At 35.5% G+C, this 16,772-nt stretch overlaps 2 protein-coding genes across 5 annotated transcripts in view; one reads left to right on the forward strand and one right to left on the reverse strand.

The window, feature by feature from the left end:
• The window catches only part of GSDME (gasdermin E), a 62,129-nt gene extending 51,386 nt beyond the window's left edge, over positions 1 to 10,743 (forward strand). Inside the window, exon 10 of the mRNA XM_004447553.2 lies at positions 5,960 to 10,743. Within this exon, the coding sequence (XP_004447610.2) occupies positions 5,960 to 6,190 (231 nt within the window). The 3' untranslated portion in view covers positions 6,191 to 10,743. The remainder of the gene's footprint in view (positions 1 to 5,959) is intronic.
• Positions 4,098 to 16,772, reverse strand: part of PALS2 (protein associated with LIN7 2, MAGUK p55 family member) — a 125,105-nt gene continuing 112,430 nt past the window's right edge. For 3 of the 4 annotated variants that reach the window (XM_058296874.2, XM_058296872.2, XM_058296876.2), the window contains one exon: positions 4,098 to 16,070. In XM_058296874.2, coding sequence (XP_058152857.1) covers positions 15,894 to 16,070 — 177 coding nt within the window. In that variant the 3' untranslated portion in view covers positions 4,098 to 15,893. The remainder of the gene's footprint in view (positions 16,071 to 16,772) is intronic. The other variant, XM_058296875.2, reaches the window with a different exon arrangement.

The raw sequence follows: 16,772 nt of genomic DNA on the forward strand, positions 1-16,772 counted from the left end.
CTATGAGTTTACATATTCTCTGTATTTCATGTAAGTGGAATCATAATGGTAGCTATCCCTTTGTTGTTGACCTTATTTTACTTATCATGCGGTCTTTTAAGTTCATCCACAGGAGCTGCATCAGAACTTCATTCCTTTTTTAAGGCTGAGTATATTTCATTGTGTGTGTATATACACACTACTTTTTATTTATCCAGGTATCTGCTGCTAAGACATTTGGTTTGCTTCCATCTTCTGGCTATTGTGAATAATGCTGCTATAAACAAACAATAGTGTACAAAAATCCATCCGAGACCCTGCTTTCAATTCTTCCTGTTTCTTAGTATGGCTTGGAATCTTTCACTTATGCCTGAGCATCTGATTATTTTGATGTTTTAAGTCTGAAGGTCAGTTTCTCCATTTTGTCTAGGGTTTTATTGTTGATTGGCTTTGTGGAAAGTTTCTTCTTTGGTGCTTGGTCAAACTTATTCTGGACCTTTAGAGTAGCCCATTTATTCAGGTTTTCTTCATCTCATTCTTGCCCTGACTATATGGTACAATTTTAACAATTGTTTCACCTCCAGGAGAAAGCTTTCTCTGTTCCTTCTTTGGGAATCTTGATCTGTTGTTTTTATGCTGTGACCCAGATGGGGTCAATCCAGCAAATCAGTTTTGCTTTTAGGTGGTCCAGACAACAGAAACTGGATTAAGTGTATGTACCGCTTGCCAACAGTTCTGGCATGGTCTTTTCTTTCTTTCTTTTCTTCTTCTTTTTTTTTTTTTTTAACCCCAGGGGCCCTTTTGTATGTGGCACTCCTCAGTGGTTTTTGCTCCGCTCTGGGTCTCTGTGGACTTGTGTCCCTGTGCCTGGATCTACATGACATTCTAACTTGCTGATCTGAGTGGCTCTATAGTGTGCATCCACAGGAAGGACTCAGGCATGAAATTCCCAAGTGCATGAAACTGAAGGGGTGGGGGGTTGATCCAGATTGGTGAGTTGTGATGAATATCTCTACTTGGTCTTGGATATTATTTTTCTTTTTCTTATTTTGAGCATTTGTATAGTCCTTCTCGTCTCTATCACCCTCCAGAGTTCAAGCAAGTAGAATTTGTCCTTTTATTACCTGATTCTGAGGGAGACTTCAGGGGATATCTTACTTCATCATGTTGAGGCTGTCACACTCCACCATCCTTTCCCTTTAAACTTACTTGTGTCTGATTTAAGATCTCCTGTGCACAGCATATAGCTGGGTCATGCTTTTTATTCCATTTTGTCAATCTCTGACTTTTGACTGGGGAATTAAGCCCATTTATATTTAACGTAACTCCTCATATTGTAGGACTTTCTTCTGCCATTAAACAAAACATACACACACACACATATATATACATATATATATATATTTTTTAATCACCTTAAAGGCCAGTTGCAAAAATGCCCACCCTATACAGAGAACTCCAACTTTCAATATTTTGCTACATTTCCCCATATCTTTCTATTTACTTGAGAGTAGGTTGTGTAGATCATGCTTTTAACACATCCATGTACATTTAAGAACAAGGAAGAATATTAACATTGATATAAAGCTTTCCATCCAAGCCAACTGTGCATCCTGTTTTCCCCTCTCTCTGGGATGTATGAATAATAAAACTATTTTTTCTCATGAATTATGGTCTGTTTACCATTGTGTGGCACTTGATCTCCACCTGAGCCCAAATTAAAAACTGATACAATGTATCAAAAAAGAAATTACAAGGAAATTTAGGAAATATCTTGAGAATGAAAGTGAAAACACAACTTGCTGACATTTATGTGATGAGGAAAAGGCAGTGCTGACAGAGAAATGCATATCTTTAAATGCTTTTAAAAGATCTCAAATTAGTGACTGAACATCACACACCTGAGGGAACTATGAAAGAGGTGCAAACTAAACCCAAAGTGAGCAGAAGACAGAAAGTGAGTTCAGAGCAGAGATAAATGAGAGAACAACAACAACAAAACCCACAAAGAATCAACCATACCAATAGTTGGTTCTTTGACAAGATCAGAAAAACTGACAAACCTTTACATGGACTGACAAAGAAAAAAGAAAGGATGCAAATAACTAAAAAAATTATATGGGACATACTACTGACTCCACAAAACAAAAAAGCATGACAAAAGGCTATTAACAATTGTATTCCAAAAATTACTTAACCTAGATAAAATGGACAAATTCTTAGAAACACACACTCTAACTACACTGACTACAAAGAAATAGAAGATCTCAACAGACCAATAAGAAAGAGATTGATTAAATCAGTAATCTAAAACTTTTCAATACAGAAAAGCTTGGAGCAGATAGCTTTACTGGTGAATTCTACCAAGTGTTCAGAGAAAAATTATCATCAACTCTTCCAAAAAATTGAAGAGGCAGGAAACTTCCAAACTTATTTTATGAAACCATCTTTTGAAGTGGACTTGGCCCAATGGATAGGGTGTCCGCCTACCACATGGGAGGTCTGGGGTTCAAACCCCGGGCCTTCTCGACCTGTGTGGAGCTGGCCCATGCACAGTGTTGATACGCTCAAGCAGTGCCGTGCCCCGCAGGGGGACCCCACATGCAGGGAATGCGCCCCATAGGGAGAGCTGAAAGTAAGTGCAGCCTGCCCGAGAGTGGCGCTGCACACATGGAGACCTGACAAAGCAAGATGATGCAACGAGAAGGGACACAGATTCCTGGTGCCGCTGATAAGGATGGAAGTGGTCACAGAGGAGCACACAGCGGATGAACAGAGAGAGCAGACAACTGGGGGTGGGGGGAAGGGGAGATAAATAAAACAAAAATTAATCTTAAAAAAAAAATTTATAAGTAAGGAAAATTATAACAATGTTCCTCTTGAATACAGATGCAAAACTCCCCAACAAAATACTAGCAAACCAATACCACATTTAAAAAATTTATACCATGACCAATTAATTTGCATTTATCTCAAGGGTGTTTCAACACAAGAAAATCAGTGAAAACATCTCAATTGATGTAGAAAAGGCATCTGACAAAATTCAGCACTCCTTTCTGTTAAAAATACTCAATGTTCCTGACAATTAAGAATAGGAGCAAATATCCTTAAAATAATAAAGGCCAAACATGAAAACCCTGGAGCTAACATCATAGTTAATGCTGAAAGAGTGAAAGCTTTTCCCTCTCAGATTAAGAAGAAACAAGGATGCCCACTGTCACTTAACATTATGTTGGAAGTTCTAGCCAGGGCAATTAGGCAAGTAAAAGAAATAATAGGCATCTAAATTGGAAAGGAAGAAGTAGAACTCTATTTGCAGATCGCATGGTCCTATCTATATATATAGAAAGTCCTGAAAAACCCACAACAAAGCTATTATACTAGAGTTAACGAACTCAGCAAAGTTTTGGAGTACAAGATCAGCATGCAGAAATCAGTAGTGTTTTTATACAGTGATAACAATCTGAAAAGAAAACCAGGAAAAATATTCCATTTACCATAACCAAATGCATCAAGTGACTTTATTCATGATGTAAAGGACTTGTTTATGGAAAAATACAAAACAATGCTGAAAATAACTAAAGAATACCTAAATAAATGGGAGGAAATTCCATGTTCCTTGAATGGGAGTCTAAACATTTTTATATTTCAATTTTACCCAAAGCAATTTACAGATTCAATGCAATCCCAACCAAAATTCCACCAACATTCTGTACAGAAATGGAAAAGCCAATTGTCAAATTCATATGGAAGGGTAAGGGGCCCTTAATAGGCAAAAACCTCTTAAAAGAAGAATAAAGTTGGAAGACTCACACATCTTGATTTTAAAACTTTTACAAAGCTACAGTAACCCAAAAAAGGACATGGTACTGGCAGACTATCAGTGGAATAGAACTGGGAGTTTAGAAGTAAGCCCACACACTTTTGATCTTTGACAAGGCTACCAAGTTCACTATGGGGAAAATACCCTCTTTAACCAGGGAAAAGTGGATATCTACATGTAAAAGAATGAAAGTGGACTCCACCTTTACACCATATACAAAAATTAATTCAAAATGCATCAAGGGCCTAAATATAAGAAGTAATACTATAAAATTCCTAGGAAAAAACAGTGGATATCTTCAGGATCTTGTATTAGGCAATGACTTGTTCGAGTTTATACCCATAACAACAGAAGAAAAATATATATAAATGGGATTTCATCAAAGTTCAAACATTTTTGATGATAAAAGGACGTTGTCAAGCAAGAGGAAAGACAATGTACAGAATGGGAGAAAATATTTGGAAGCCATGTTTTAGTTTCCGAGGCTGCTTATGCAAATCCTGTGCAATGGGTTGGCTTGGTAATGGGAATTTACTAGCTTACAGATATGAGGCTAAAAGTCCAAGTCAAGGCATCATCAAGGTGATGCTTTCTCTCTGAAGACTATTGCATTCTGGGACTGGCTGCCAGCAATCCTTGACACAATCCTTGACAGCAATCCTCTGTCATATGGCAGTGTCTCCTGGTCTCTTCCAAGTTCTGTTGAATTTCAGCTTCTGGCTGCTCCCTGTGGCTTTCTCTCTTTGCCAGAATTTGATTCTGCTTATTCAGGACTCCAGACCTATTAAGCTCCATCCTGATTTAGGTGGACTATACCTACTTAACTGAAGTAACCACATCAACAGGGTACGTACAGTTTCAAACCACACCACCTATCTGCTACAGGTATAATACCCAGAATATAAAAAGAACTGCTACAACTTAAGAAAAAAAGAGAAAGAAACCAATTAAAAATTCGCCAAGGACTTGACTGGACATTCCTCTCAAGAAAGAATATAAATGGACAACAAGCATGTGAAAAGATGCTCAACATCATCAGCAATTAGGGGAAGGCAGATCATAACACCATCAAGATACCATTTTACTCTCACTAGAGTGGATATTTAAAGAAGGGAAAATAAATGTGATGGGCATGTGGAAAAGCAGTAACCCTAGTACATTGTTGGTGGGAATGTAAAATGGTGCCACTATAAAAGAGCTTGGTCATTCCTCAAATATAAGTGACAGAATTACTACATGACCCAGCAGCCACACTTCTAGTTATAGTTAAGATAATTAAAAAGAGGACTCAAACAGATACTTGCATACCACTGTTCAAAGAGGAATTATTCACAATTGCCAAAAGATGGAAGCAACCCACATGTCCATAAACGGAAAAATGGATAAACAAAATGTGGTACATATATACAATGGAATATTATTCAGTCAAAAAAGGGACAATGTTCTGATACATGCTACAACATGGATGAACACACATCAAGTGAAACAAGTTAGACAGAAAAGGACAAATATTTTATGATCTCACTTAAATGAAATGATTAGACTATGCAAACTAGTTGACTCATATTGGAATACAGGTTCCCAGGGATGAAGGTGAGGCATGGGATTTAATGGTCGATTGGTATAGTCAATTCTGTTTGGGGTACTGGATGGTAGTGATGGTGGCACAAAATTGTGAATGTAAATAATGCCACTGAATTACACTTGGAAAGGGTTAAATGGGGAATTTTAGGTTGTATATGTTACCAGAATAGAAATTAAAAAACCCAAACCCATAGAATTGTACAGCACAAAGAGTAAACCCTAATGTAAACCATTCAGTATAGTTAATAATTTAAAAAGCTCAAGCAAGCCTAAATACCCTGTGTATGTGAAAGGTATACCCTGACCCTTCTAATCTCCTGGAGTTAATGATCTTATTGGAAGACAGAGTTCTGACAGTGGAAATTCAGAGATACAGTACTCCAGGCAAATTGGATAAAATCAGGTGTGAGCTCCTGGCCTGAGTCTTCTTATATCTTGAGGGTCTTTCTTCGCTGTTTGGTGAATTAAAAAGCAACTTAATTGTTTTTTTCCCCTATTACTTAAGCATGTGTTATTGTCCAATGATGTGTATTTTCTAACATTAAATGAATCTTTTTAAATGTGTAATTTCAGCTTTATGTTCTGTCACATGATGGAGTATTTGATCTTGAAGACCCAAACTTTGCTCTTCTGAAAGATACTGAAATGTTTGGGATTGTGCAGCGTTTGTTTGCCTTAGCCGACATTAACCTGGAGAGACTGCAGTCGTCTGTGAAAGCTGTCATCCTGAGGGACCCTAACATTTATCCACTAATTCTTTACATAGCCCTGAATGGACTCTATGCTTTATGTAGAAAACATTAGTATTGTCATATGTGAATTAAAAGTACACATTATTGGCCAAGCTTGGTATTTTCTGGCATGTGTTCTGATACTACTTTGGCATTTTAGGTTAGCCTTGCTTTAAAAGTTGTGCAATGGAATGAATTTACAAAGCAGTTTAATAAGTGACAACTTTTTGCACTGTGAATAACTTCACTTTTAACCACCAGGTACCTTTTAACTGTTTCTTTGGTATGTTTCTTTTTCATAAGGGACACTCCTATGCTGGTATGTCCAGCACCAAAAGAGCATAAGGTTGTACTAAATCATAGGAGGTTGAGCATTCTAAGCTATCACACATCCAGACCTTTTTTTCTGAAGAAAAACGGGTCCATATTATCACTTTATTTCTCTCCACTTAATGTTATACAAAAAGAGGACACTGGCACTTTGATTCAAAAATTCATTTTAAATTGTAAATGCTATGGGAAGACAAGTTCTCCTCATAGAAGAGGCTATATTTTAGATGTGCCATGTTGATTGAGAAATGAAAACTGTGAATGCTACTAGAATGTATGTAGTCCCTCACTAAACAAAATTACACTAAAGAAAATCTAATAACAAGAAAATAACCTCTACTTTGTGTGTGTGTGTGTGGGGGTTCTACCTATGTGCATTATAGTTGACCTTGCCATGCTATTATGAACACAGTAATTATTTTATAGCAACGTCCTGATTTCTCATACATTCTGGGTATTTAATTTATAAAATACTATGGAGACTATCAAAGGAAATGTTGAATTGTATGCTTTTTACTTTTTATTCAGTTTTGACATCCTTCCATAAAATCGCTTGGTCTATTTCCCTAGTGCCACTGATTCCACTGACAGAATCTGTTAATAATCTTTGGGGATCTGAAGTCACTTTCGTTTTCCCCCAGCAAAAACCAGTCAAGAGCTAGTTTAATAATCTTACTTCAGGAGCAGTAACTGTTGAACAAGCAGCCTATTACTCAGTACGTGCTCTTTTTTTTTAAACCTCAGTACCACCCATTTATTCCCTTTCTGCCCTTCAGATTTTAATGGACGCTAATAAGGAAATAACCCTTTCGTCATTGATATTAAAGATGAGACTCAACCTTATGCAAACGCTTATGATGTAAATGTGGGGGAGAAGGATAAAGGTGCACACTGTGGTGGCAACGCCATCAAAATAAGCACCATTTAAGGTGCTTATTAAGGAAGATAGGAAAGGAATAGGCAAAAGTGAAAACAGTTGTGAACAAGTGACTTTTCATTTGTCTGAATTTCTGAAATAACTATAAAGAATAAACAGCAAACAGAATGTATAATATAGGGAAGCAGATGTGGCTCAACTGATAGAGTGTCCACCTACCATATAGGAGGTCCAGGGTTCAAACCCAGGGCCTCCTGGCCTGTGTGGTGAGCTGGCCCACGTGCAGTGCTGCCATGCACAAGGAGTGCCATGCCACACAGGGATGTCCCTGCATAGGGAAGCCCCATGCGCAAGGTGTGTGGCCATATGAAAAAAGCACAGCCTGCCCAGGACTGGCGCTGCACACATGGAGAGCTGACACAGCAAGATGATGCAACAAAAAGGAGACACAGATTCTTGGTGCCGCCGAGAATGCAGCGGACACAGAAGAACACACAGCAAATGGACACAGAGAGCAAAAACCCGGAGAGGGGAAGGGGAAGAGAAATAAATCTTGAAGAAAAAAAAAGAATATATATGAATCTACATGTATAAAAATACATGTATTGATTTACTTTGAAAATATTTTTTAAAAAGAGTTCACAAGAACCCTAACAGTGGCTACTCAGGGAGAGAGATTGGGGCAAAGGGGGTTTTTCATCTTTCTATTACTGTTTGGATTTTACACACACACACATATATATATATATTCCTTTAAATTTAAAAACAAAAACTGAATATAGACTTCAGGCAGAAAAAAAGATGCCATCCCAGCAAGTGCAGCAATTTTGGGTTAACAGGCAAAAACAACGAATTGTTTCTAAATTGTCCTAAGACCAGCCAGTTACGTTCTTAAAGACTCGGCTATTGAAAAGGGAGTAGGCCTGCGCTGCTGCAGGTGTTCCCAGCCTTCCGTTTACCGCTGGGGCTTCTCAGTAGACCTTGTTAGTAGGGAGGTGGTGGTGGTGCTGCTGCTGCTGGGCACACCCGCAGTGGGTGAGATTAGGCCTCCAAAAGGTTTCTTGCAACTAGACAGTATCTCTAGTTTCCTTATTTATTTTAACATACCCTTAATTACTGCTTTGATGAAGAAATATACTTTTTTTCATAACTAGATTTGGGAACAATTTCTAGTTAAGTCACCTGGAAAGCAAGTACTCAATAAAATAAAAGTGGTATTTCATATGCAGTAGGAAAGCCACCTTAACTTTGATTAGGGCCACTCCTTTTTCATAAATGGGATGCATTGGTTGGAGTGGTAGGTCCAATAATGGCCCCTCAAAGATGTCCATATCATAATCTCCAGAACCTGTAAATATGTGACCTTACATGGCAAAAAGGGACTTTGCAGATATTTTTAAGGTTATGTCCCCTGGATTATTCAACAGGACCCTTACAAGAAGGAAACCTGAAGAGTCAATGAGAGAGATGCAACCAAATACACACAGGAAAGATGAGGCCTGAAAAGGATTCGACCCATTGTTGTTGGCTTTGGAAACAAAGGCAGCACATGTCAAGAATGTAGGCAGCCTCTTGGAGCCAAAAATGGCCACCAGCTGCCTGCCAGCCAGGAAGCAGGGACCTCTGCCCTGCAGCCACGCAGAACTGAATTCTTCCAACTACCTGCATGAGCCTGCGAGTGGCCCAACACCTTGATTTTTAGCCCAGTCAGAATCCTGACATAAAAAACTCTGACAACACATTTGTGTTACTTTAGCCACTAAGTTTTTTGGTAATTTGTTATGACAGTGATAAAAAACCAACAGGTTGTATAAGATAGGAGAATGAAAAGGACAAAACCAAATTCTTTTGAAGACATTAGAAATACAGGGAAAGCAGTTTCTAAGTGTTAGGTATGGAATCCTGGAAATAAGCTTGGGAAAGAGTTGAAAGGGGCTCTTTCAGGAGGAAACAGGCTCCTGCTCTCACTCCCTTTCCTGCTGCTCCTCTCCATGCTGAGCTGTATGCCACAGCTGCACAGGTTCACTGTCTTCCCACCAGGGCTTCTCTCGACTGACTGGTAGTGACATAATCATAGCATCCTATGCGATGAGAGGCCTTTTCTTTATTTCCTTATCCTATATTCTAAACTTCCTCACCTCTGGAATTCTTTCCCACTGCTTCTCTGAATGTGTCCTGTTTGACAGACACCAAATTGCTTGCACTGGGATAGAGGAAACAAAGGTTTGGGTTTCCTTGTTGAAGTCTAGAGCCAGGTGAAAATTTCATTTATTTTTGAGGAAAGAACTAAAAGACATTAGAGGCTTTTACAAAGATTATTAGCATTAAAAAAAATAAAAAACACTAACCTGATATCCTCTGTATCTGGTTCTCTTTAAAACTTAGTTGTACCTATAAATGAAATATTTTATTTTTCCAATATTAGAACATTTTACCGAGAGTTTGTAATCTTACCTATTGAACATTTCAATTTTTGTTTTTATGGCATATGGAAATATATAAAAAGAAAAGATTCATGGGGACAGTTTCTGAAAAATCAATAAATTATACTGTAGGAAAATTTTATTTATAGAAAGACAGCAGTAATGCTTATACAGAAGCCACTATTATATTTACTTGGAAAGTAATGGCAATTTTTATTTTAAAAATTTTCACTAGAAAACTTAAGCTGTGATTTTTCTTAAAGTTTTGCCAATAAACATTTTTGCCCTCCATTAAAAAAAAAAGTTCTCTTCTACAACCCCTTCAAAGACTAGAGGTTAAAAAGAGCATGCATTTGCGTTCAAGATAAACACAGACTTAAGAGAAAGTGAGAGAGTGAGGAAAAAAAGGAAAGCAGAATAAAAAAATTCTAAAGGAAGGTTTTCATATCAAGTCCTCATTGTCTCTGACAAAGCTCAACATGTCAAAAGTCACACTCGCTAAACTCTAGTGCTCATTTGTCTATAACAGTTCGTGGAACCAGTTTTTAAAACAAGCAAAACAAACAATGTTACTCAAGAAATAGGATAAATCAGCAGTTCTTATCTAAAGAGGACTCAGGGCCAAAAGAAATATCTTGTATTTCAAGTGCAGAAAAATCTGTTTCTACTGGAAAAGACTAAGGTATTTCTCATTTGGACCAGGTTGATCAGAACAAGCTCTGTGTTTTTACAGCAATGTTGCTTATACTAATGACCACTTCTCCTATTTAAGAACAAGACAAAAATTACACATTTTAACTGGTAATGACTTCTGGTTTAATATTGACAATTTATGAGTGAGTTTACAAGGTTTCCTCCAAACTCCCAGCCAGCTGATATAAAAAAAGCCCCAATTTCAGGTATGGCCTGACATATTTTTGTTTCTATCCCTGGTTTGCTGTCAGCTGAAGTGTAATAAATCTATTTTGAACTTAAAAAATAAAAAAGACTATTTGACTTCTGCTTTGTGGTAGTAAAATTAAAACATTGTGGTTTAAAAGACAGCTATTTTTATAAGCATTTAGTCATTTAATCCCCCAAGTTATAAATGACATTTAAATTAACTGTAGATGTGGTCATTCTGTTTGGGTCAGGGATTAGAAAACCATAGAAGTTAGGAAAAAAAAAGGGAGAAAAGTATTACCTCTGACTTTCTTGTATGCAGGTAAGACAGGCTTATCATTGGCTTCTGCATTATAAGCCAATGACTGAGAAAGCAATTAGAAAGTAATAACTAAAACAGATTAATGTCTGGGGTCTACTAACGACCGTTTAACCACCAATGTTTCATCCTATTAAAAAAAAGTTAATACTTGGGCTTAAAAAATAGGGCTACAGTGATAAGCTGCAGGCACAAGAATAAGGTAGGGCAGCTTTAAGGGGCAAAGATCAGTCCTCTTCTGAAGTAAAACAGTACCCGGATGCTTAATTTTGTTGGACGTGCGAGTGCTCTAGTTGGCTTCAACAATTTCCTACGTGTTTGGACCTAGAAGCAAATCCTAAGCTAAATTGGATCTCTTGAGTAGGACCAATAAGAGAACAGGCCCTGTTACAGGCAGGAATTAAATCCTTTGGGCTTTTCTGAAACTGGAGGCAGAGCTCCTGAGTGGTGTTCACTATTCACTACATTACCTCAGAAAGAGATACACATTAAAGAACCAAAAGGTAACCAACCTCAATATAAGCGACAATAAATGGATATATTTGGTAGCCTAATAGGGATTTTCCAGTTTGGCTTTTACCACATCAGAATTTCAAATTACTTCATGTAATTTAAGGTGACGATAAATATTAACTTTAGCCTTATTTAACAATGGAACAGTAATTTTATCAAAGGTCACATGGTGAAGAGTCAGCTTTAGAACATTAGCCAGTAGAAGTATACCATCTCTATTTTTATCATAAAAGGATACATTTTAAAGAAAGTACTGCAGTATATTGCAGAAAGGGTGCAAATCATACTTTTTAGCATCTTACCTTAATGGGATAGCTCTTCAGTGTTTAGTGTATTAAGGACTCACTTTTAATTTTGTATATTCTTCAAAAATCTTTCCATCCAGGCACACAGAAGGTAACATGAATTATGGGGAATATTAAAAATGAATAAAACTTGGGAAAAGCTGGAATGAAAGTCCAATTTAAAAATTACCTTAAGTATTATAGAATTATCTTACACAAGTATAACTTATATAAAAACTGCTTTGATATTGAATTATTCAAATGCACTCTTAAAAGTTTCTGAATAATCATTACTTATAGTATTATACAGTAATTCCATTTTAAAAATACTTTCTCCCAAGAATTCTAAATACATTATGGATGTTATTACATGAATTCTAACAAGTTTCTCAGAACAAGAGGAGGGTAGGTACCATAATTTCTAAACCTTAACCATTTTACACATTCATTTGGAGGTTTAACTAAATTATTTCCCATGAGCCTTCCATCTAGTACTCTCTTTCCTCAAGGAAATTAAGTTATAATAACGATAATTTTCTGAGTTTAATTCTTCATATATGCTTTAGAAAGGAGATTAATATCTGCCTTAAGGTAGATTCAGAGCCTTTTAAAAATGTAAAAAAGTTTGAAAATGCCTAGGAATTTGGAGGTAAAAATTTTAGAACCCTAGTTATTACATAGGTGAATATATTTAGTTTTAATATATGTGTACTTTGGGGGAGAATTTTACATACATACAGTTGTATATATAATAAATGGAATAACTCAAACATTTAAAAATGACCTGTTATTCTATGTACATAAAACTTGAGTACTGCCTTTTCCATATTTGGTATAAATATTAATTACTACAAAAGTTATTAGTTCTCTAATCTATGACTTCTGGAAAATGGAGCATTGTTTCAGAAATCATAAAAGTACAATGTAAGTAGACTATTTTCACCAATTTTCAAAATTTTATCATCAATGTTTGCCAATTCAAAATAATTGAACCTAACTCCATGGATGTTCATCTTAAAAATCAAGCTCAATCTCTGGATCATGAAACGTGCTGATATACATAAAAAGAAGTACCACGTTAAATGTAAACATAATTTTATTTTCATTTTGATAATTTGGCCATGGTCGATGTTTTCATACTATTTTATTACTAATTTGGGTTATTTTCTAAATTTGCCTTCATTACCAATTTTCTGTTTTAAAGAAAACTTGGCCTTAAAGACTATTATAAATAAATGACCTAGAGTCTAGAATCTATGGTTTAGGCTACTATGGCTATAGTCATACTGGATTTCTGATTTCTACTTTAGAAAGCTATGTTCAGCAATTATATATTGGCCAAAAAAATAAAGCTTGGCTATATTTGATATTATCCAAATATCAAAACAGAAACTGAGAAATTGCAAAATAAAGGCAGGCTGAAATGCAGGTGAAATTCTACTTGTAGGACATGGTATATATTCTTCTAGTTACGGTTAAATGACTCACCCAGGTTCTATGGGTACTTGTGAACTTGAAAAAGATTTTTTAAAAAAGTAATATTTAGCTGTCCATAAATAGTCATGCCCTGAATGTGGATACTCACTAATCCCACACAGAATCATCAGGCACATTACTCTACTGGCATACCATGTTTCCCCAAAGCATTTGCGCCTGTGTGTGTATTTTACCTATTACCAATTGTTCAACATCACTATAAACCATTTTCTCTTCAGGAAAGCTAATTATCTTAGCCTTTTCCCAAATTTTCCTTGATCACAACTGTACTCCCATTACTGAGGAAGAATACTGGGAATTCTGGGATTCTCTGCCCAAGCAGGGCACTGCTAGTTCCTGAAGACTCAGATGGGACTTTAGTTTCAAGTTCAGTGACTCTATTTTGAGATAAAATGAACTTTTCAAAATTCATTTTCTGTAGGTCTGTCATCTAGACTGAAATGAACTAAACTGTATCATTTTCATCTTATATTAGGAAGCATCAAATACACACTAATGGACTAAGGAGTTATTCAGGCATGAATACTATTCAGAGTAGAAACAATTCCTTTAAGTACGGATTATTTTCTAAATAATTAGCATTTTTATATCACATAAGGTTAAAATATGTAAGAGTTTAAAAGTTATTTCTTTTGTACAAGATGGTTGAAATATTTCGCAGATACACTTCTTGTGCAGTATGATTATCCCAATGCTGTTCAAAGGTGGCTCATGCAGAGCACGATGGTGCAGTATACAATAGTATAGCACATTTCCTGAGGGTGCAGAATGAAATTTCTTTTAAAAATTACAGTGTTAAAACTCTAAATCATAGGACATCACTTCCAACACTGTGCTTTGATTCATCGTGCTTGAGAAGAATTTGGTGCAAATATATGTTTTAAAAGTATCCAAAGTTATTAATATGATCCATTTTGTCATCAAATTCCTACCCTAGGACTAATAATAGGAATTTGTGTTCTTGCTACAAAATTCTGGAGTAAAAAAAAATATCTATAGATTTTCAATTTTAACAACACAGCAACTTAGGTGTATTGTTTTATTGTGAAAAATATTTAAAATGACGTGAATACCGCTTATTGTCGTGTATTTTCTTTTCCCTCAAAGTCCTCCCAGCTGCCATTCCACCAAATGTAAAAGATTTGGTGAGGGGAAAAACAAATCCAGTCAGAGGTCTGAGGCTTATCGTCAGACAAAGATGAACACCAATACTTAAGCACCTAATCCTTGAAGTGTGAATAACATCTATATGAAAAGTCATCAGTATAAAATATGGTTAACTTAGTTTAATGAGCTTCATCTCTGAACATGTTTTAGGAAGAATTTACACCAATCAAGAATGCTAAAGGAAGATACTAACTGAAGCGATTGTGGAAATTTTATATTATGTTCATTTATCTCAAGGAGGAGAAATTTTTTCCTTATCATTAAACCAAAAAGCGCATGTACTAGCAGAAATATAAAAATATATACCATGTTATTTTATATATATTATATATTGCATATATAATATATATTATATAATGTATACATAATACTTGTACATATATCTGAAACAGTTGAGTTCTTTCCAAATTTTGTGAATTGTTCAATGGATTTGGCTCTTAACACAATAAATTCAACAAATATCCTAATAATCGCATCACATTTCAGAAAGCAGACTGATCGATCATTCACAAAACCCCCAATTGCAAATTTAGAGGCATATTTAAATGTCACAGGAATCTGCAGAGACATGATACCATTGCTGACTATATCTTAACAAAGAACTTTCTACTGTAGTTGGTTCATTTTTGGCAGTTAAATTTTTACATGTGAAAATAAACTTTTCTCAAATGTAATTTTGCTGTAAGGTTTTACAGGATAAGGCACTCTCCCTGTCCTCACGACCTTGCTCCCAACCCCAGAGTGTGCTGTGTACATGCTAAATTAGGTAGCATCAGCATGTCCCTGTAACAAATGAAAAGGATAACCTCCTAAGAGAGTGCAAGTTATTGCTCTTCATTTTTACTAGAGAGAGAAATGAAGGGGAAAAAAACACAATATATCTGTATAAATTAGAATGGATAGCCATACATCTCTGAAATAATGAAAACATATCGCACTGAGCAGAATTCTGATGTCAGACGTGGATGGTGGTAGTAGATTAGATGTAGCACTGACATTAAAATTCTGTTTCTGTGAGAAATTAAGAAGGGAGGTCAATAATTACTACTTTCTCCTAAAAGTGATTGACCTTTCACCAGGTAAAACACTAAAGTAAATGATAGTTTTACAAAACTATTTCAAGTATTCATTATCACAGTGAAAATGTGAGACCAATGTTAGTGAATGAAAATACCTTTCGATGAAAAAGGCAAGGTACTAAACCAAAACATATACAAAATGCTTCAACGCATTTCTTTATGTGATATGAATAGAAAGATTATCTGTAAAAAGTTAGAAAAATTAAGATAAATTATATTTTAGTACACTTTCCCAACCACATTTTATATAAAAATTTAGAATAGTGTACAGTTACTTCAATCTACACAATAAAAATGCCTAGACTTGGCAGATATCTTCTATCTCTGCATGTATTTTCTCAGAAGGTTTATTTGTTGCAGTCACTTCTTAAGAGTTTTATTTTAATTGTTAACCTTTCTGAATTATCAGTAAACCCAGCTTATTGGGACCCACTGTGGTTCCATTCTCAGTTTCTCTATGGCAGTTTGTAGTTTCTCAAAGGCTTTGTCTAGATTGTCGTTTATGATGATCAAATCAAAATAGTGGTTGTATGCTCTCTGAATCCGTGCACTTTCATCAACTGTTTTCTTCAAGTCAGAGTCCTATGGAAGAGTTTTAAAAGGAAATGTTTATTTTTTAATGTATATTTACTTGTTCAAAGTCCATTTAAAAGTAAACATAAGAAGGAAAATTAGGTATTTATTTTAAATCTGGTATTAGTACTCAAAATTTAATCTATATAGTGTTAAAAGAAAAAAGACACTACATCTTCATAGTCTTTCTAAATGCATTCATGTTTACATTTATAAACATTCTATATCTATTGCTTCATTGATGTTAGGATATGATTCCTAATTAAGAGACTGATGTCAATAATCTTAGGTTGAATCGATGATGATAAACGAATTATAGCAACTGATTGATTTTTAGTCAAACAGTAACATCCTTTGAGAAAGATTTTTATCTTATGGACTCTGTAAATCGTCGAACCCAATTTGTAGGGATTATTAAAGAAGCTCAAAACCAAATTTGCTGCCTGCCTCTAATGAAGTCATAGAATTTTAGAAATATATTTTGAAGAATAACTTTACATGCTATCCATTCTCCACCAAAATAGACAAAGTAGTTTTTATTTTAAACCAGTATTGTTTATATTTTACGAAAGTGTTTCTAGTCATTTTGGAATAATGTGGGGAATAAGTAAGCAATGGATTCTGTGTTAGAAAGTAAAGCTTTTCAGAAAACTTGAAATTTCACAATACTTCTATATATTCTACAGATATTTATTGAGTTATTCAAGTGCC

This window comes from Dasypus novemcinctus, chromosome 5 (assembly GCF_030445035.2).
Source record: "Dasypus novemcinctus isolate mDasNov1 chromosome 5, mDasNov1.1.hap2, whole genome shotgun sequence".
In the NCBI taxonomy this organism is placed as follows: Eukaryota; Metazoa; Chordata; class Mammalia; order Cingulata; family Dasypodidae; genus Dasypus; species Dasypus novemcinctus.